The 21,592-nt window shown below is 44.2% G+C and overlaps 2 protein-coding genes across 3 annotated transcripts in view; one reads left to right on the forward strand and one right to left on the reverse strand.

The window, feature by feature from the left end:
* The window catches only part of LOC134983512 (oocyte zinc finger protein XlCOF6-like), a gene marked incomplete at its 5' end in the record, with an annotated part of 142,066 nt that overhangs the window by 77,676 nt on the left and 42,798 nt on the right, over positions 1-21,592 (reverse strand). The window lies entirely within an intron of this gene.
* Positions 7,431-13,046, forward strand: LOC134983525 (gastrula zinc finger protein XlCGF26.1-like). 2 transcript variants are annotated; one of them, XM_063949179.1, is made up of 2 exons: positions 7,431-7,635; positions 10,970-13,046. In XM_063949179.1, exon 2 carries the CDS (start codon positions 11,011-11,013, stop codon positions 12,961-12,963), a length of 1,953 nt encoding a protein of 650 aa, XP_063805249.1. In that variant the 5' UTR covers positions 7,431-7,635; positions 10,970-11,010; the 3' UTR covers positions 12,964-13,046. The 2 variants fall into 2 exon arrangements, with proteins under 2 accessions (XP_063805249.1, XP_063805250.1); XM_063949180.1 differs by having other exon boundaries at positions 10,973-13,046.

Genomic DNA, 21,592 nt, shown 5'->3' on the forward strand with positions numbered 1-21,592 from the left:
TCCAGGACTCTGGGCATTGGGCACGGCTCCAGGACTCTGGGCATTGGGCACGGCTCCAGGACTCTGGGCATTGGGCACGGCTCCAGGACTCTGGGCATTGGGCACGGCTCCAGGACTCTGGGCATTGGGCACGGCTCCAGGACTCTGGGCATCGGGCCCGGCTCCAGGGGTTTGCAACTCTGCTTCCACAGGAAAATCAAGAGAGGAGAGAAACATTCTCCTTTGGTTCCTGAATCTATAATGGGGCTCCCTAGCCCAAAAACCCCAATTATAGGACAGAGAGCTTTTTAGTGTGGGTTGTGTGACAAGCACCTCTGCCACAGTTGACAGGAGTAGGTCATGTATCCTGACTCAACTTGGCCAGAGGGCATGACTTGTCGCCACACTTTGGCTTGCTCAACTCACAGGTCTGCAAATAGTGGCCTAAACCCCCACAATATAGGCATAAATCTAAGATTCTGCGATGCAGACGCTCCTATTGAGAGCCTGGGCCGCGGAAAACTTTTAAACCTTTTCTCTTTAACTAAACCTGATGATTCACTTGTCACCATACTGTGAGCAAGAGTCTCTTTATAGGATGAACTCTCAACAACTTCTGGCAAAGTAAGCAAAATTTTGGTCAGATAGTTTTGCAGTTGCCTTAAGGATTGCTGCAAAACTTCCAGCCGCTCAGGTTTCAAAGCACTGAAAGCAGAGTTCAGGGCTGAGAGAGATGCTTGCAGGGCTTGCATAGTAGGCATAGGAGGATTTCAAAAAAGACAAGACTAGACACGATTGTTGTTAGACACGATTGTTGTTAGACACGACAAGACTAGACTTTTAAACTAGACAAGACTGGATTTTTAAACAGCGGACTGGATTCTGCACACTGAGTTTTAGACAGGGCTGGATTCTAGACTAGCCTGGGCCGTGGAAAACTTTTAAACCTTTTCTCTTTAATTAAACCTGAGGATTCACTTGTCACCATACTGTGAGCAAGAGTCTCTTTATAGGATGAACTCTCAACAACTTCTGGCAAAATAAGCAAAAATTTGGTCAGAAGGTTTGCAGTTGCCTTAAGGATTGCTGCAAAACTTCCAGCCACTCAGGTTTCAAAGCACTGAAAGCAGAGCTCAGGGCTGAGAGATGCTTGCAGGGCTTGCATAGGAGGATTTCAAACTAGACAAGACAAGATTGTAAGACAAGATTGTAAGACAAGATTAGACTGGACTTTTAAACAAGACAAGACTGGGCTGGATTTTTAAACACCGGACTGGATTCTGCACACTGAGTTTTAGACAGGACTGAATTCTAAACACCGGACTGGATTCTGCACACTGAGTTTTAGACAGGACTGGATTTTTGACAAGACTGGATTCTAGACTAGACACTGGACTGGGCCAAAAAAAGTTTTTTTTTTTTTCTTTTTTGTGGTATGGCTGGTGATAATGTTAGGTTCCTGGTGCTCAGAACAAGGGAGATGTTGCGTAGTGAGTCCTGAGCACCAGAACGTGACGTTGAAATAAGGTGTGGTGTGGAAATAGCCACTAGCACCCTACCTCCGTTGTTTTACCCTTGTGGTCAGTTCACGCCTGAGTAACTATGGGTTCTTGGGCCCATGGCAGCCGCATTTGAAGGGCGAATTATGTCTGCCCAACTCCGATGCCCCCAGGTCTTGGTGTGAGACAAGGCGTGAATAGAGACAGGATAATAAAAAGCGGACCTCTAACTAAAACAGAAAGCTAGGGGCTACTAACTACCCTAAAACTAAATATATGTGCGGCACGCCGCCAAAGGAAAAGAACAACAAAGGAAATGTTGTCCACACGACGACACAATACTTTTGCATACCGGCGGTGACAGCATAAGCAGAACCCTCTGCAAAACACCAGTAACTAAATATAACTAAAGAATACTGCGGCCTAGGCCGACGGATGCAGCAAAGCCGCTACTCACGGAACCGGTACAAATACTGGCAAACGGACAGGAACCCCCAATGTAGCCGACACAGACTCTCAGAACTGGAGAACAGGCAGAGTCCCAAACGACAGACTGGTGGACAACAAGAAGCCAGATATTCGACCAGGCACAGACAAAGCCACAGGACTTCTGGACAGGAATGCTTCATGGCAGGACACGGAATCAGACACAGGAACTGACACTCAGGAACTGACACTGGAAGCAGCTAGACAGACACTGCTAGACAGGAGCTCAGGAACTGGCAGGGACTAGCTCAGAACTCTGGAACCCTGGAAATATCACCAGCGTCTGTGAATTGCACTGAGCCAAAATATAACAGAGAGTCTTAATTAATTATGTCGTGCAGCTGCCCTGCTGCACAACTGAGAGGTGCAATCAACAGACAGGTGAGGCTGAACACATGGGAACGAGCTGCAATTACACAGACTCACCACTGGCAGCAAACAAGAATCTTCTTAAACCAGAGCAACGGGAAATCCTGGCCTGCAAGACAACTATAAACATAAAATACGGAAAACAGGAATGAACCACTACCTGTGGTTCATAACACCTTCAGAGAACAGCACAAACAGGCTCTAACCAGAGCAGAAGGAGAAGTGGGAGGCCCTGGTGCACAACTGAGCAAGAAGACAAGTACATTAGAGTCTCTAGTTTGAGAAATAGATGCCTCACAGGTCCTCAACTGGCAGCTTCATTAAATGGTACCCGCAAAACGCCAGTGTCAACGTCTACAGTGAAGAGGCGACTCCGGGATGCTGGCCGTCTAGGCAGAGTGGCAAAGAAAACGCCAATAAAAGGAAAAGATTCATATGGGCCAAATAACACAGACATTGGACAGAGGATGATTGGAGAAAAGTGTTATGGACAGATGAATCGAAGTTTGAGGTGTTTGGATCACACAGAAGAACATTTGTGAGACTCGGAACAAGTGAAAAGATGCTGGAAGAGTGCCTGACGTCATCTGTCAAGCATGGTGGAGGTAATGTGATGGTCTGGAGCTGCTTTGGTGCTGGTAAAGTGGGAGATTTGTACAAGGTAAAAGGGATTTCCTCCTACAACAGGACAATGACCCAAAGCACACCTCCAAATTATACAAGACCTATTTATGGAAGAAGCCGGCAACTGGTATTCTGTCTGTATCGGAGTGGCCAGCGCAGTCACCAGATCTCAACCCCACTGAGCTGTTGTGGGAGCAGCTTGACCGTATGATACGCAAGAAGTGCCCATCAAGCCAATCCAACTTGTGGGAGGAGCTTCAGGAAGCGTAGGGTGAAATTTCTTCAGATACCTCAACAAATGAACAGCTAGAATGCCAAAGGTCTGCAATGCTGTAATTGCTGCAGAGGGAGCATTCTTTGACGAACGCAAAGTCTGAAGGAGAAAATTATTATTTCAAATAAAAATCATTATTTCTAACCTTGGCAATGTCCTGACTATATGTTCTATTCATTGTGCAACTCATTTGATAAATAACTGAGTTTTCATGGAAAACACGAAATTGTCTTGGTGGCCCCAAACTTTTGAACGGTGGTGTATACTGGCGCTAGGTGACATCTTTAAAATGTATGGACCTCTCCGGCTACCGCGGCAGTGAGGGAACCCCCCCCGGTGTGCTGGGGAAGAGCGGAACCACTGCAGCCAGGAGATCAGCTCCTGTGGCAGCGCTGTGTGTGCCGTTGTGAGCGGAGCACTACAGAGGTGGCTAGCCACGGCAGCCGGTACGAGCGCCCCAAGCTGCAGGAGTGTGCGCCACTCACGGGGGATCGTAGGGCGCTGGGGTCTGGGAGCTATGCTCCCGGCACCTCAGCACTCCAGGGAGTGATCGCGATGATCCCAAAAAAAAGTGGGTCCCAGGGACCCCTCACTTTTCAAAATTGGGGTCCTACCTGTGCTTTTCTGGGTTCCATCGGAATTAAGGTTCTTATTAATGATTTAAATATAAAAACTCAGCCTTGATTTGGACACTACAAAAGTGCTGCGAGGGGGGAGGGAGGGGGGGTGACAGTGCTGCTGGGCTGTGTAGCTATTCCGGACACTCTGCACCAGAGATGGAACTAGACAATTTGGCAGAAAGTGAATTGGTGCTCCCCCTCCCATATTGTAAAGCAAAGTCAGTGTGCGCCCATCAAAAATGTAGGGGCATCGCTTTGTGGAGAAGGGGCGTGGCCACATCATAGTATCAATTCACATTGCACCACTGCGTTCCAACGGCGGGGGACCCAGACAGGCAGGGTGGTGGATACGATCATCGGGGGGAGGGGGGGCGGTGGTGGAGATCACAGGTGCGGCAGGTAAGCGCCAGTAGGTGTGCTTAAATAGAGCACACAAGTGAGCTTGGTTTTGGCACTTTATACAGGCATTTTTTGCACAAGGCACTATGGCACTTTTGATGACTGTTCCCCTGATGATGGATTAAGTCCGAAAACAGCTGTTCGGGAGGTCTATTGTGTTTCCCTGTGCTTGCTAACGATGAGTATATGCTGAGCCATGTATCTTTATTCACACATATGGAGTAAATACTGCATTTTGACTAGACTACAGTGTGCTGGCCTGTCTATACTAGTGACTTTGTTGCGGGATGGACATGTGATGCTATATATATATATATATATATATATATATATATATATATTAAATAAATGAGTCTGCAGCACTCAAGGTCTTATCAAAAAGCTGATTGTTATTGAAACATCAAACATCCCTGTTTTGATGTTTCAATAACAATCAGCTTTTTGATAAGACCTTGAGTGCCGCAGACTCCTTTATTTACTATTGATTTCCACACTGGAGGCAACGGGGCTAAATCTGGACTACAAACAGAGTGCCGGGCTTATCTTTCAATATATATATATATATATATATATATATATATATATATATATATATATATATATATATATATATATATATATATATTAGTGCTGGGCACGATAACGCGTTATTAACGCGTTAACGCCGTAAGGCAATAACGGGCGATAATATTGTTAACGCCGTTAATGCAGCTGCGCCGGAAGAAGCGGCCGGAAGCACTTATTCATCTGACCCCCTTGATGGAGAAGCCGCTGGATGCCGCCGGAGAAGAGGAAGCCACCGGATGCCGCCGGAGAGGAGGAAGCCGCCAACCGCCATAACCTCTTGAGACATCTTCACAATATCTCTGTGAGTACTCTAAGAGTTCTGAGCTAGAACACAAGTGGTGGGACTGGGTGAGTGGGATCGCGTATCGCGCGCTGGCCGGAACTGGGTAACTTACTTACGCGGCTGGGTTGCAGCGAGCAGGGCAGCCCTTCTCTTCTCTGGCGGGTGCCGCTGTGGGACTGGATGAGAATGGTTTATGACATAAACGTACATTGGGGCTTATATTGCTTATATTAACAGGTTAGTTAGTGGAAGTTTGGGCCTCCTTCGTTCATTAAGGTCTCCTTGCTGAGCTATTATACTCCCTTTTATTGCTGGGGTGCCTAATCAATAAACAAAAAATACAGGTTTTTTTTATTTTTTATAAAATTTATTTTATTTATTTAAAAATGTTTTCACAGAAAATGGAGAAAGGAACCGAAATCTTACATGGACATTTTCATTTTAAATCTCTACCAGATGGCACAGTTGATAAAACCAAAGTTATTTGTAAACACTGCAAAGCTGAATTTTCTTATCACCGGAGTACTTCGAGTCTGAAGTATCACTTAAATGCAATACACACCCTTGATGCCAGCAACTCACCCACTCAAACAAACAGTGGAGGGAAGCTTCGGCAGACTACATTGGATACAGCGTATGGGAGAAGTATAGATAAACAAAAGCAAGAAAAGCTAACAAATAACATAGCGAAGTGGATAGCTACAAACTGCAGGCCAATTAGTATTGTCGAAGATGTCGGTCTGAGGAATGTTCTTAGGATCGCAACGAATGACAGCACGTATGAGCCTCCCTCAAGACGCACCATCACAAGAAGAATACATGACTTGTATGAAAAGGAGAGGACTACAAAAGCGATGGCGTTACAATGTGCACCACATGTTGCTCTCACTGGAGATTACTGGACATCGCTGGGTAACCATAATTACCTCGGAGTTACAGTGCATTATATTGATGAACTCTGGGAGCTACATTCACATGCTCTGACTGTAATGAAAACAGAAGAGAGACATTTTGCTGAAACGTGCGCTGAACATTTTATTCATGTTGCACAGGAGTGGAACATTTCAGATAAAGTCGGCACACTTAGCACAGATAGTGCAAGAAATATGATTGCTGCTGCAAGACACCTGCCTTTTGAACATGTCCCCTGCACTGCGCACAGTCTCCAGCGTTCTGTCACAGTATCTCTGCAGAACAGTGCGTTTGACAATGTCCTGGCCAAATGCAGAAAAGTTGTAGGCCACTTTAAACACAGTCCAGCAAGTGCTGCAGAATTACAAAAACAACAATTTCAACATAGACAAAATAAGGAGTCACTTATACAAGATATTCCAACCAGATGGAATTCGACTCTGGACATGATAAAAAGTGTCAGTAGAAATGAACAGCCACTGAGGGATGTCCTCACCACACACAACACCAAGATTGCCATGCCAACTACAGCTGAAATGGACAAACTGCAGAGGTTGGAAACGCTACTGGAGCCCTGCAGGTATATTTTACATACTTCATATATTTCATTTTTCCACTGTCCTGTCTGTAAAAAATATAGCATGAATGGGATGTAGTTAGGTAGGTTTAGGCACTTACTGGTGGTGGGTAGGAAGCAGGGAGGGTTAGGGTTAGTAGGGAGCAGGGAGGGTTAGGGTTAGTAGGGAGCAGGGAGGGTTAGGGTTAGTAGGGAGCAGGGAGGGTTAGTATACTTACCGGGGACTTTTGGGTATCTGGATTCCAGGATGCCGCTGTCGGTCTTCTGACCACCAGCATTCTCCCGTACACAAAGAAATGGGTTTGATATTTTTTTATTGTTGCAGGTATGTGACTGAACTTCTGGGAGGAGAAAAGTATGTTTCATGCTCTGTGGTTCTGCCTGCTTTTTGCCATCTCTCTCGGGTCATGGAGAGTTCAGATGATGACCCAGCCTACGTGGTCAAATTTAAGTCTACATTCAGAACAGACCTGGAGACACGCAAAGAAAATGCCAACATTGCATATCTGAAGATTGCTACCGCATTGGACCCTAGATTCAAGGACCTCAAGTGTATACCCAGAGCTGAGAGGGGTGAGGTGTGGGCCTTAGTCACCAACTTACTAAAGGAACAGAGGTTTGTTGCAGAGAAACCTGTGGAAGCAACAACATCAGAGCCACCAAATAAAAAGTTAGCCCTATTGGCTGCTTCATCAGAGTCTGATTCTGAACAGGAGGAAGATTCAGTTGAGAACAGTGTGCGTCGATTCAGAGCGGAGCCCACCATCAGTACAGAGTCCTGTCCATTAGAGTGGTGGTCCAAACATGCAGGCTCACACAGCAGGCTGGCCTCCATTGCACAGAAGTACTTGGCCACACCTGCAACATCAGTACCCTGTGAAAGGTTGTTTTCTCTTGCTGGTCATATTGTACAGAAGAAGAGAGTTTCTTTATCATCTGAAAATGTAAATAACCTTGTGTGTCTTAGCAACTGGCTTGGTGCAGAGGAGTAAATAGGTTACACACCTAAAATATATCTGTCCAATCTGGTGGGAAGAAAAATCTGGGTAAGAAAACAGATTTAGATTCTCAGAAAACATATTTTATTTTTTTATTTTTATTTTTAACGTTTTTTAAATGCTACTGTGTTAAGGGAAAATTGCAAACCACATGTTTTTGCAGTGTTGTTTAATGTTATTGCACTGCTGTTCATATAGAAGTAGTAAAAGTGCGCAATACACCACTTTTGAATTCATTATTGACTTTAGTCGGCTAACAATACGATTAATCGCTATTAATCGCATGAAATCCTGCGATTAATTGCGATTAAAAATTTTAATCGTTGCCCAGCCCTAATATATATATATATAATATATAATATATATATGTGTATATATATATATATATATATATATATATGTCCAAACGTGGAAAAAAAGGCACTCCAGAGGCACATGAAATAAGCAAACTTGTATTGAAAGTGTGACGTTTCGGGGATAACCCCTTCCTCAAGATATATGGTTATGTCTTGAGGAAGGGGTTATCCCCGAAACGTCACACTTTCAATACAAGTTTGCTTATTTCATGTGCCTCTGGAGTGCCTTTTTTTCCACGTTTGGACCTATATGCATTTATTTGGACTACGGCACCGGGGCAAGCTGCTTAATAGACGAGTGAGTGCCGGCTGATTTGTACCTCTATATATATATATATATATCTATATCTATATCTATATCTATATCTATATCTATATCTATAATCTCTAAGCACTTGGTTGTGTGTTCCAGGAGGGGTGAAACCATAACTGTGTAGGCCAGGCATGTCCAAACTGCTGCCCTCCAGCTGTTGAGAAACTACACATCCCAGCATGCCCTGAAACAGCTTTAGAATTCTCTGACAGCAAAACTGTGTCAGGGCATGCTGGGATATGTAGTTTCACAGCAGCTGGAGGGCAGCAGTTTGGACATGCCTGGTGTAGGCTGTTGGATTCCCCCAGTACTTTCCCCCCAAAATGGAATGCCTTCCTCTCTAGCCTCCCACATGGAAGTATCATGGGGAGAAAGAGGAGCAGCTCAGCTTTAAAACAAGCTGAGTGGTTTTCTGGAGCTCCATAGGGATCACCTTCGGTGGGCAGGAAACCCTGACCGGGGTTCTAGGCTGCCCATCTCTGGAGCCCAATTTTAGGCTGGAGATGGTGAGCTGGGTACCCGGGCAGATTCCTGGAAGTAGTTTAGATGGGAAAACTTCCCCCAGCCTAGACTGAGCGTCACCAGGGCGGATACTAACCCTCCAGGATGGGACGGTCAAAGGAGAGTAACTACTCCCCACCGTCAATAGAGGACAATGGTAGCTGTGCATGTGGCCAAGGCATGCACATCACATGGATAAACAATGGTTGAGAATAGCATGGTGGACTTACCCCCTGTGGTATGTATATTAGAGTAAGATAAAAAGAGGAGGCCTATGAGCATCCAAAGGTATTATACCATTTTCACTCTGCTGTAAACATCTTGCTGTATTCTTGTTGCCCCTAGCAATAGGGAAGTCTTTTTTAAGACTGGGTGAATAAACATCTGCCTCAAGACGACAGCTTCATCTTGTGATCTGCAGAGCTATACCAAACATAGTTCTGTTTTCTGGCTGTCCAGGGTGCACTCAGCGTCTCCAAGCTCTGCCTCCCGCCAGCTACCGTGCAGAGTCCTAGTCCAGCCACTAGTGATTCGTCAACACCACACAGGTGTGGTTAGCGTGTCGATGCATACAGAGCAGTACCATGGTTCCAGACTCCATGGCAACAAGGAGTTTAGTGGTAACAGTGTAGTACCCGCCCACTGCGCAGTGGGTGGTGTCAGTAGTAGGCGGTTACCGACAGTAAGTGGGAATCCCCTAATTGGCCAGATCCCCTGTGACCTAAACATCCATTCTGTGACTGGGGCGGGACGCGAGGTAGGGCGAGGGTTTTCATAGAGAACCATCCGGTCACAGAAATTGCTAGCATAGCGGTGGGATAATCCTAGGTGGCTTTTCGGTCACCTGATTGGAGAAGCCAAGTTAATAGAGGAGTAACTGCAGCGCAGGAGAAAGCACAAGATGGTGGATTTCAGCGGAATGTCTAAGGACGATCTGTAGATCGTGTATCAGGAGAAGGGTGTGGATATCCCTTTCAACGCATCCAGAAGCATCATGAGGGCGGCACTTGTGAGCTTGGAGATGTCCCTCTGGGCGGAGGTAGAGTGCTAAGGGCGTTGGCATTGAAGATGATGGCCTACCAGTAGACATTCGTACAGAACCGGTGAGCCCCACAAGCCCCACCCTCTCTCCTAGCAGCAGCTATGTTTCATACCTAGCAGGGCCAGAGGTCCAACAGCTCCGGGGTAGGGGGTTCGACACGGATATCTTAGCAGATCGGCTAGTGGAATTTGGAGAAAGAGCAACGGAGCAAGAGTGCTTGATCATCACCTCACTTTCCAATACACTGCCGGGCTCCGGTGACTGTGCGCAGCCCGTTCTGCCCCCAGCAGTAGCGGAAGAGCCAGTGCTCCCACCTGAGGCAAAAGCGCCTCCAAGTCAGGTCTCTGGAGCGTGCAGGAAAGACTGGGCACACGTAGTCCCAGAATACAGCCCGTGGCTTCAGCTGCGTCACTAGGCTGCAGCAGTGAACGGTGCCCAGACTGAGCGGAGTGAGCGGCTTTAGGGCAGGAGGAGTGGGGGACTTAATAGATTGGGTCTTGGTCCCAGCGGTGGCTGAGAGCTTTTAGGTAGGGTAGATAAGAAGCCACTTAGTGAGGAGAGCTCCAGAAAGCACGTCTGGATAGTCCACGCCCCTCTTATTTATTATATTATATAATAACCGGGGTGACAGGTGTGGTACATCCCTGCAAAGGCAGATCCAATCTCTTTCTCATCAGACTCTGCTGTCTTCCCTGCACTCTCACTCAGATGTTCACTGCTGCCAATAGCACACATATGAGAAGCAGAAGTATGGCGGCAGCTGTATAGATTCTGATATGTTATTATCTATATCATACCGTACACACATCTTCCTTATTACTATTGAGAGTAGAGGTACAGTAAGACACTGATGATGGGGGTGTAACAATGGATTATAACCTAGCAGATGATGATTGCAGTGTATTATATGGTGTATTGCATGTAAAATACCTTGTTCCACACCTACTCTGCTGTAGCAATATACCTTATATAAGGGTGAGTAACACATGTACAGGTTTACCAATGCTTCCAGGAGTAACGTTAGGAGACATTATTATAAAGCCTTCATTAAATGTTATGTTTTAATACACACATTTACTATTAAGTGTCCCAAAATGTAATTTTCTATTGTTTACAAGATTAATATTGTTACAGAAAATGTCACATTCCCATAATGTATTTTATTTCCAGCAGATGGACCCACAAGCAGGAATATCTCAGAAGGACATCTAATGTTATCCCCGGATTGTGACATAAAAGATAATGACAGCAGACAGGATTCTCCAGGAGATAATCCCATTACCCCAATTATACATCCAGCTCTATCAGCTGATCCCTCTGATCCTGGGAAATGTTCTCCTGATCACTCTGATATTGGTGCATCTGTTACAGCTCTGAGAGTAGATACAGTGTTTCCCTGTTCTATAGATGCCAAATGTTTTACACAGAACACAAAGCTTATTACCCATCTGGCAGCTAAGGCAGGTGAGAAGCCACTGATATGTTCTGAGTGTGGGAAATGTTTTACCTGCAAATCACAACTTGTTTCACATCAGTGCAGTCACAAAGGTCAGAAGCCATTTCCATGTTCTGAGTGTGGGAAATGTTTTACAGAGAAATCACATCTTGTTACACATCAGAGACGTCACACAGGTGAGAACCTATTACCATGTTCTGAGTGTGGGAAATGTTTTACACTGAAATCACATCTTGTTACACATCAGCGAAGTCACACAGGTGAGACTCCATTTCCATGTTCTGAGTGTGGGAAATGTTTTACATACAAATCACTTCTTGTAATACATAAGAGAATACATACAGGTGAGAAACCATATTCCTGTTCTGAGTGTGGGAAATGTTTTACATACAAATCAACTCTTGATGCACATAAGAGAAGTCACACAGGTATATCACCATTTCCATGTTCTGAGTGTGGGAAATATTTTGCACAGAAATCACAACTTGCTAGACATCAAAGAATTCACACAGGTGAGAGGCCATTTCCATGTTCTGACTGTGGAAAATGTTTTGCACAGAAATCACATCTTTTTGCACATCAGCAAAGTCACACAGCTGAGAAGCCATTTCCATGTCATGAGTGTGGGAAATGTTTTACACACAAATCAGATCTGGTTAGTCATAACAAAAGTCACACAGGTGAGAAGGCATTTTCTTGCTCTGAGTGTGGGAAATGTTTTGCCCGGAAATCAGAACTTGTTAGACATCAGCGAAGTCACACAGGTGAGAAGCCATTTTCTTGCTCGGAGTGTGGGAAATGTTTTGCCCAGAAATCAAATCTTGTTATACATCAGCGAAGTCACACAGGTGAGAGGCCATTTCCATGTCCTGAGTGTGGGAAATGTTTTGCACACAAATCAGAGCTTGTTAGTCATAACAGAAGTCACACGGGTGAGAATCCAATTTCTTGCACTGAGTGTGGGAAATGTTTTACACGGAAATCACAACTTGTTAAACATCAGAGAAGTCACACAGGTGAGAAGCCATTTGCATGTTCTGAGTGTGGGAAATGTTTTACAGAGAAATCACATCTTGTTACACATCAGAGACGTCACACAGGTGAGAACCTATTACCATGTTCTGAGTGTGGGAAATGTTTTACACTGAAATCACATCTTGTTACACATCAGCGAAATCACACTGGTGAAAAGCCATTTCCATGTTCTGAGTGCGGGAAATGTTTCACCCGGAAATCACAACTTGTTAAACATCAGCGAAGTCACACAGGTGAGACTCCATTTCCATGTTCTGAGTGTGGGAAATGTTTTACATACAAATCACTTCTTGTAATACATAAGAGAATACATACAGGTGAGAAACCATATTCCTGTTCTGAGTGTGGGAAATGTTTTACATACAAATCAACTCTTGATGCACATAAGAGAAGTCACACAGGTATATCACCATTTCCATGTTCTGAGTGTGGGAAATATTTTGCACAGAAATCACAACTTGCTAGACATCAAAGAATTCACACAGGTGAGAGGCCATTTCCATGTTCTGACTGTGGAAAATGTTTTGCACAGAAATCACATCTTTTTGCACATCAGCAAAGTCACACAGCTGAGAAGCTATTTCCATGTCATGAGTGTGGGAAATGTTTTACACACAAATCAGATCTGGTTAGTCATAACAAAAGTCACACAGGTGAGAAGAGATCTGGTTAGTCATAACAAAAGTCACACAGGTGAGAAGGCATTTTCTTGCACTGAGTGTGGGAAATGTTTTACACGGAAATCACAACTTGTTAAACATCAGAGAAGTCACACAGGTGAGAAGCCATTTGCATGTTCTGAGTGTGAGAAATGTTTTGCACACAAATCAGATCTTGTTATACATCACAGAAGTCACACAGGTGAGAAGCCATTTTTTTGCTCTGAGTGTGGGAAATGTTTTACACAGAAATCACATCTTGTTAGACATCAGCAAAGTCACACAGGTGAGAATCCATTTCCATGCTCTGAGTGTGGGAAAGGTTTTGCACACAAATCAGCTCTTGTTATACATCACAGAAGTCACACAGGTGAGAAGCCATTTCCATGTTCTGAGTGTGGGAAATGTTTTGCAGACAACTCAGCTCTTGTTATACATCACAGAAATCACACAGGTGAGAAGCCATTTCAATGTTCTGAGTGTGGGAAATGTTTTACACAGAAATCACAACTTGTTACACACCAGAGAAGACACACAGGTGAGAAGCCATTTTAATCTTCTGGAGTATACTTATCATTGCCATGTGTTGTTCTTCAAGGTTCTTATCATCTCCTATACTTTTTGCAATACACATGTTACCACAGTGTGAAATAATCAGGTGTCATGCCCTCATCTACCACTGCTATGCAGATGACCTGTCTTTTGCTCTGGGTACTGAGAACCCAGCACCAATCCTAAATGTCTAGCTGAGCTCCAGGTGTGGGTGATGCCAGTTCGCTGTGACTCAGTCCTGGTGAAACAGGTCCTTATGATAGAAGCTCACCAACAAAGGGCAGGGCTACAGCTCAGCTTTGCTACCAGCCAGACTTACGCTTGGGGGTTCAGAATTACAAAATGCTGGTCATGTGCAGAATATTAGTGTCCTGGATGGTGGAGTGACACCATTAGACATCCGGTATCAGCCAGAATCAGATCCTCATATGTGGACCATAGCCAGACTCCAGCACTTAATTCTCTACCTGATGTCGTACATGCACTTGTATCATCTCATATAGACTACTGCAATGTCATCTACCTGGGTCTCCCAGGAAAAGAATTGCACCAGTTGTAGCATGTACAGAATACAGCAGTCAGGCTGTTACCTAACTAGCCCGTTCCTGCCACATAACACCCATTCTCTGGTCCCTGCACCGGCTGCCTGTAAGATGGTGACTGGGCCTAATTCAGGTTGGATCGCAGTGTGTGATCCAAATGGAATTATTCTGAAAAAGTTGCGGGCGCATCCACTGCACCCATCCTGTGCATGCGCCCGCATTTTCTGCGGAGGGGCCACAGAAAATGTGATTGCCTGTCAGGCAGAGGCGGTCACGAGGGTTGGTGGGCAATGCTCCATTTCCAGGGAGGTGCGAATCGGTGCGGGGGCAGTGTAGCGCGAACAGAGGGCAAAGGCGGACAAACGGACATCATCATGGTGGCTTTGTGACATGCAGCCGCTGTATTCGAGAAGAATGCGTCGGGCCTCCTGCGGGCGCAACTGAGCTGCAGCAGGAGGCTTCACTAACTTCTACGATGAAGCAGAAATTGTGAGGCAATCGCATTTTCTGCTTCATCAGGGGGGAGGCGGCGGTCAGCATGCTGGGTGGCCTTGCCCTGTGATGGGCGGCCCCTAGCGCGCTAGGAAAAGGATTGCTATTTCTGCTAATTAGTAGCATCTGCAATCCTTACTGAATTAGACCAGCTATTAAATAATCTTACTGACTCTCCCAGCCTTGCATGACCACGGTACCAGAAGCATCTTCTGCCTCCGTACTGCCCAAGCTTCTTCCATCTGTTGATGAAGGACTTAGCAGTACCATAGATTCCCAAGCAGTGCTTAGATGTCGGGGAGACAGGGTGGGTGGCAGTAGTGCAGTAGCGGGGGCTGCTGTAGGCAGTATCTATGTGGGTAAACGTCCCCAAGCAGCGCTGAAGTGTCAGAGCAGGGAGACAGGGTGGGTGGTAGTGGAGTCATGGGGTGGATGGCAGTAGTGGGGGGAGGCAAGGGGTGAATGGCAGTAGTGGGGGTAGACACGGGGTGGATGGCAGTAGTGGGGGGAGACACGGGGTGGATGGCAGTAGGGGGGAGACAGGATGGGTGGCAGTAGGTAGGGAGACAAGTTGGGTAGCAGTAGTGGGGGGAGACAGGGTGGGTGGCAGTGGTGGGGGAGACACAGGGTGGATGGCAGTACTGGGGGGAGACAAGGTGGGTAGCAGTAGTGGGGGGGAGACAGGATAGTGGCAGTAGTGGGTGGTAGACAGGGCAGGTGGCTGCAGTGTAGTACTAGGGGCTGCTGGAGACAGTAAAGAGGTGTATGGGTCCCGCACAGAACCAGTTGATAATTAGACTTAATGATGATCATGCTTCCTTATTTCTAGTTAATCCCTTATATGTGTTACTGTTATTTGCTGTGTCAGCCTCTGTGTGTTCTGTGTAATAATCCTGAAAGTAGTGCTGCTACCGATCTCATATCATTTGTAGTAACTTGGAAAAGATGAGATATGAGGTACACTCTAGAAGCTTATAGGGGGTTAATCAGAGATGAACACAGATGTGACACCACGCAGCCCCCCCAGAAAATCGTCCCACCCTGCCCGCGTTCACCCCTCAGGGATGCGACCACAATGTGTGTGTCTGTGTGGCCGCTGTGCATGTGCATTTTGCCACCACCGGGTAAACTGCTGCGGGCCACTATTGCGGCTGGGTCTGAATGACCCCCATAGGCTGTTGTGCAGAGTAAAGTATTTTTTAAGTTTAAAATATAGACAAAAATATGTGTATTAAAGATTTGAAATAAAGTTGTTTAAAAGCAAAATATTTCCAGTTTAATTTTGGCTATGTCTGATTTTGACAGCTCATTTGAATAGTTGGATGATATTACGGGGGAAGGGGGGGGGGTCTCTCTGTGTAATTAAATAGTTTTATCATTTGTTGGTTTTAAATAAATTATGTCTATTCAAATGTACTGTTGTTTTTTTTAACTTTGTGATAAACTGTTTTTAAAATAAACCGATGGACGATAAGTCAGTTGCGCAGTTTCCTCAATGTTACGCTATGTGTAGCACCACTTAGCGTACCTTTTGAGCGGTGTGACGCTCTCGTAACACCTTCGTGAATATATATGGCTACAGCAATATAACACACTTAGACCTTAGTATAGTGTCGGAAGTGTCCCTGACGCTTCGCCAGATTAACAAAATAACTTAGTGGAGACAGATGAGTAAATTAGGATTAGAGGTCCAACCCAATAACTATATATATTAGTCCCTAGCGGACACAAAGGGATAACAATGCTGCACTGTAGCAACACAATACAATTCAAAGATACAGTAATACGTACAATAATATACAACAGACACAGGAAATAAATGCGAGTACAATTAGCAATACAACTATACCAATACAATAGGATCAGTTACCTTCATACATACGCTGCGCCACCGGATTCCAGGCCTCAGTCTTACAAGATGACCTCTGAGAAAGGTGACTGAAACCTGGCCCAGGTGCGTCCTTTTATACAATGTTCCAATAACAGTATAATGGGGAATGTAAGATCTTCCATTGGTCCAGGGGCGGGACATATTCAGTACACCGTGGGTCATTGGTCAGCTGGAACACTGAGCGACACCTAATCTTGTGATGTGATTACAGGTTACTTCTGGGCTCCCACCTAAAGACCAGTTCAAACCGACCACAGTATCATACAGTAATATACATGAATCTGGTATTGCTAATAACTTGTTGCCGTAATATGTGACAATATCCTCGCAACCACCGAATTATTACTTATGTGACCCTGAACAATTTGATCCCACACACGGTATCCATACATGGTGTCCTTAATATTTAATGGAACAATACCTATATACATATATATATATACACACACACACACACACAGTTAACCAGTTGTGTAAAGGCTATGTATAACTCATTGTGTAGGAGACAGGTCAGTGCTGTGTAAACCATAAAGCCAGAATACATAATACATATGACATATCACTCTTAATACAAGTATCAATATCTGGTCTGTATTTTATTGAATATAAATACACAGGATTCTGGTGTGCATGAATGTGTGTTAAGCACACGATCAAGAATCTGCGTATCTTTAGCTATTGTTTCGTATCTGGCTTCTTGTTTGTTAGAGCAACACGGGACCAAGACGCAATTGTTCGTGTTAGCAATTGGGGCAAACAACGGTATTTACACATTCACTCAGTCCAAGGTCTATCTTCCATGGAAACAATGGCTGTTTGGACAGAGCAATCTGATACTGTATGTTACACACTATAGGAATTTATATTTCTGGCTGTAATACATTTGAGTGTATGTAAGAAATATTTGCTATTTTGTTACAGTATATTTATTAACAAATGCATCTTCTACCGTAATGCGCACAGTAACTTGCCGTTACAGTCATTCGCAGCCCCTACCGTATTAGCCATTAGCATGCGTATTTGACGCATGCATCGTGGACACATCCATTGGTAAATTCCATAGTGTATTCTAAATATCGAAATGTGCAATTTTACTTTGACAACTTGTAGGTGAATTAGGGTTGTTGTTTAAAAAAAAAAACTTACCTGACCCTTGCCTGGAAATGTCCATGTATGAAGGTATGGGAGATACCTGCTTCAGTTCCTTCTACTTACATTTGGGAGGTCCGGTTGTTTTTGGGGGAATGAGAAGCAAATAGTAAATGATACATTGGCTCCATAACGTCTCGCTAACCCTGTGATTTTTTTCAAAAATATGTTACACAAAATGACATTTGCATTAACAGCCATTAATTAAACAAGAAAAACACAACACAAGTAAAAAAAATAAAAAAAACTTTATATATAAAAAATAGAAGAAAATCACCAATTCTGGTCTGGATTCATTGACTCTATCAGGAGAACAAGAGCCTTTGTAGCAAGGACTATACCAACAGTAACCAGTAGAGGAATCAGGCGTATCCCACAGAATATCAGCGCTGCCACCATACATTGGGGAGAGAAGATGAAGTGCAGATTTCTGAACAATGCTTTTAGAAGGAACATAAGAAGTGCATAGATCACAATGATCAGAAGTCCAGGACAATGAGGTGAAGAAACCAACGCTGTTGTACTAATGACCTCAATACAGATCACTTGGAGGAAGAGACTAGGGTAAGGGCAACAACTATTTTTCAAACAGCTAAAAAAAAGTTTGAATTTTTTTTTATTATAAATGTAAAAAAAGAGTATCGTCCAGTACAGAGGACTGTGGGGGTCATTCCGAGTTGTTCGCTCGCTAGCAGTTTTAAGCAGCCGTGCAAACGCTAAGCCGCCTCCCACTGGAAGTGTATTTTAGATTAGCAGAAGTGCGAACGAAAGGATCACAGAGCGGCTGCAAAATAATTTTGTGCAGTTTCAGAGTAGCTCCAGACCTACTCAGCGCTTGTGATCACTTCAGACTGTTCTGTTCCTGATTTGCCATCACAAACACGCCCTGCGTTCAGCCAGCCACGCCTGCGTTTTTCCTGGCACGCCTGCATTTTTGCGAACACTCCATGAAAATGGTCAGTTGACACCCAGAAACACCCACTTAATGTCAATCACTATGTTAATGACTAATTATTTTAAAAGAATTGGGGAGTCTCCATTGTGATAATATTCAGCATATAGAATTTATTATCAAAGAAGAGGCCACGCCTATATTTTTCTGCGCAGAGACGTGACCCTACACAGACTTCATCAATGATGTCCGTCCCTTCAGGGGATTTCAGACTTACATATATAGTACATAATTATACAATAATTCATAATTGATTAATCAATGGGGCGAATATTCAGTTAACAAGGGGATTATAGATTGGTTGTTGGTCACCAACAGGAAATCTCAAATATGGTCAGCTGGGCTAGATGAAATGGCTGATCTTCTGAAGATGGCAGACTGGTTCCATGAGTCTTGGATCTCCCATTCACATCAATAGAGTCGCTCAATAAGCTTCGTCAGCAAAGAGGTTATTCCTGTTCCTATGTCATGGTGCTCTTTTCAGAGCTGAAGGTTCATCTGATATTTATTTATCAAACCCCATAAAATGTCATTAAGTTCTTGTTATCTAAATACAAGGCTCTCTATTTAGACACGTACAGTCTTAGTCACAAGCTAGGACAAAGGATGACAGAAAACTCCACTGTAAGAAAGACTGACCATTATGGGAATTAAAGTGGCAATTACAGATATATAACTGTAAGGGGCCCTACACACTGGCCGACCCGCCGCCGAGCTGCCGGACGGCGGATACGTCCGACGAGCGACCCGGCGGCAGGGGGGCAGTAACGGGGGGAGTGAAAATCGGCCAGTGTGTAGGGCCTATAAGTCTGAAAGCACAATTTCTGAGGCAATACAGATGTATATTTGATTTTTCCTCCCATCATTCCTGTCTTTTGTTTAATCTCTAAACACAACATATAGTAAATCAAATATTCATTATATTAAAATTAATTTTCAAATGAGTGTGAGATATGAGCTAGGAAAAGGAAAATCCGTTCTCTGGATGCAATCGCCAGCACGAGTCCATTGAGTATCGATGCGAAAAGTCTCAACCCTCCAGAAAACTTGGACAGATAAGAGAAATGAAAGAGGTAGCGACAGAATGTGTTCTTTTCTTCTTCAACCTGGCTATAGGTGGAGGCTCCTTCTTACTAAGTGTACATATATGAAGCATGAGCGTGTAAGTACCTATTAGGGTATATTTCTGATAATCTGACTGTGTGTGATAATACTACTGATTCACTGTGTGTGATAATACTACTGATTCACTGTGTGTGATAATACTACTGATTCACTGTGTGTGATAATACTACTATATTACTATGTGTGATAATACTACTGATTCACTGTGTGTGGCTACTGCAGTGTAGGTAACGGGAGTCATTACCATAAGCTTGGTTCTTGGCTTCCTTTCAGGCCGTGTGAATACTTTCCCACACGATCGTCCAAGGACAGGCAGGCATTTGATTGTTACATAACTTATACAAATTATAAGTAGTATCATAACATAATGTAGCATGTGGTAAAGCCATTTTGAAATTCCGGCTCCCATCCATCTGAAGTGTAGTATGTGGTAAAGCCATTTTGAGATTCCGGCTCCCATCCATCCGAAGGGGTCCCAATCAGCAGATTGGGCCATATGTTCTTGTATATTCTGCAACAACTTAACCTTCTGTTCAATGGGGTTATAATTATCTCAGATGTTAAAACAACACATTCCTTTAAATTGTTCACAACCACTCAATGGCTACCCTATTTTGTATTATACCATCTCTTACTTATCTAAGTTCTTCATTTATAAGAGCAATAGCCGTACTGATGGCATTTATGGTTTTAGCCAATCCGCAGGCTATGCTATTTATCACCCTTGTGTTATACAGGCTAAGTCCTGGGGCTCCTATGAGTGAAAAGGCTAATGCTGAGTATTGTGCCTTGCTAAGTAATGGTAAGTCTGACTGGCAATCAGGATCTAAAGACCTTTTTTCTTTACTGTGAGAGTCCAAAGTAGTTATGTTTGCGTGAGCTGCTACAAAAGTGAGTCTGCCTAAATAACAAATACCCATGTGATCTGCTGGGTAATAAGAATATGCAATATCTCCACATACTAAAGCCCCTGGGCATGTATATATCAATTCTAGGGCTGCTTATTGTTACCAAGTGCATTTTGGGGTAACCCCTAAAGACTCAAACTGTGGCTTACCACCAATAATATACCAACAGTTCTTTTCAGATATACTAGGCTGGATCTCCAGCTTATACCTAGAGGTGTGATACTGCCCAATTTTATCTTCCGGGTTGTTGGTCCCTAATGTTTCCATGTTAATGTCTATAAAGGTGATATTTTTCCTGGTAGCAATTCTATCTTCTGCATTTCTTCTATTGTTATTGGAATACATATAAAGCAGGTCTTATAAGCTTCTCCCACATGTTTGGGTGGTACTACACAGAAAGCATTACTATGGGCGGCAGCTGGGGCCAGTTCTACAAAGGTGTTCCTCTCATATACCCTAGCTTTTTCCACTGGGCCCTCATAGGGGTTTTCATCTGTCTTTTTGTGTTTTTATTCTTATTTTCCCTTTCCTCCGGGAGCCATTCCTGATTATTCCTGATTCCCCCATGGATTGTATGGTGTGTGTCTGAGTGTTGTGTCTGATTCCTCTCCTCACCTTCATAACACCGTACTATACAATCATTCTGGGAGATTCTCCCACAGTGTACACAGATACATCTATACATATTTACCATCTTGTGGCACTCGGTCTGTTCTATGGGGGCCCTGACTGTGCGTGCACCTCCAAAAGGCAGTGGATCATCGTGGCACCAATCTATCCATCTTTGTTCAGGGTTTCGTCCGCAATATTTACAAATACATCTGGCTATCAGTGGTAGCTGTTGACATCTGTTTGGGTACTCTTGTTTTTCCTCTTTTCTTTTGTTTCTTGTGTCTAGGGGTGTGATGAGAGGTACATGACTAGGATAGGGATGTATTACATCCTCAAAGGTCATCCGAGACATACCCTCTGGGGAAGCCACCTCATCAGACTGCCCCTGCCTTGGACCCTCAGTCATCCTAGTTAGTAAGT

Source organism: Pseudophryne corroboree (genome assembly GCF_028390025.1).
Source record: "Pseudophryne corroboree isolate aPseCor3 chromosome 3 unlocalized genomic scaffold, aPseCor3.hap2 SUPER_3_unloc_17, whole genome shotgun sequence".
In the NCBI taxonomy this organism is placed as follows: domain Eukaryota; kingdom Metazoa; phylum Chordata; class Amphibia; order Anura; family Myobatrachidae; genus Pseudophryne; species Pseudophryne corroboree.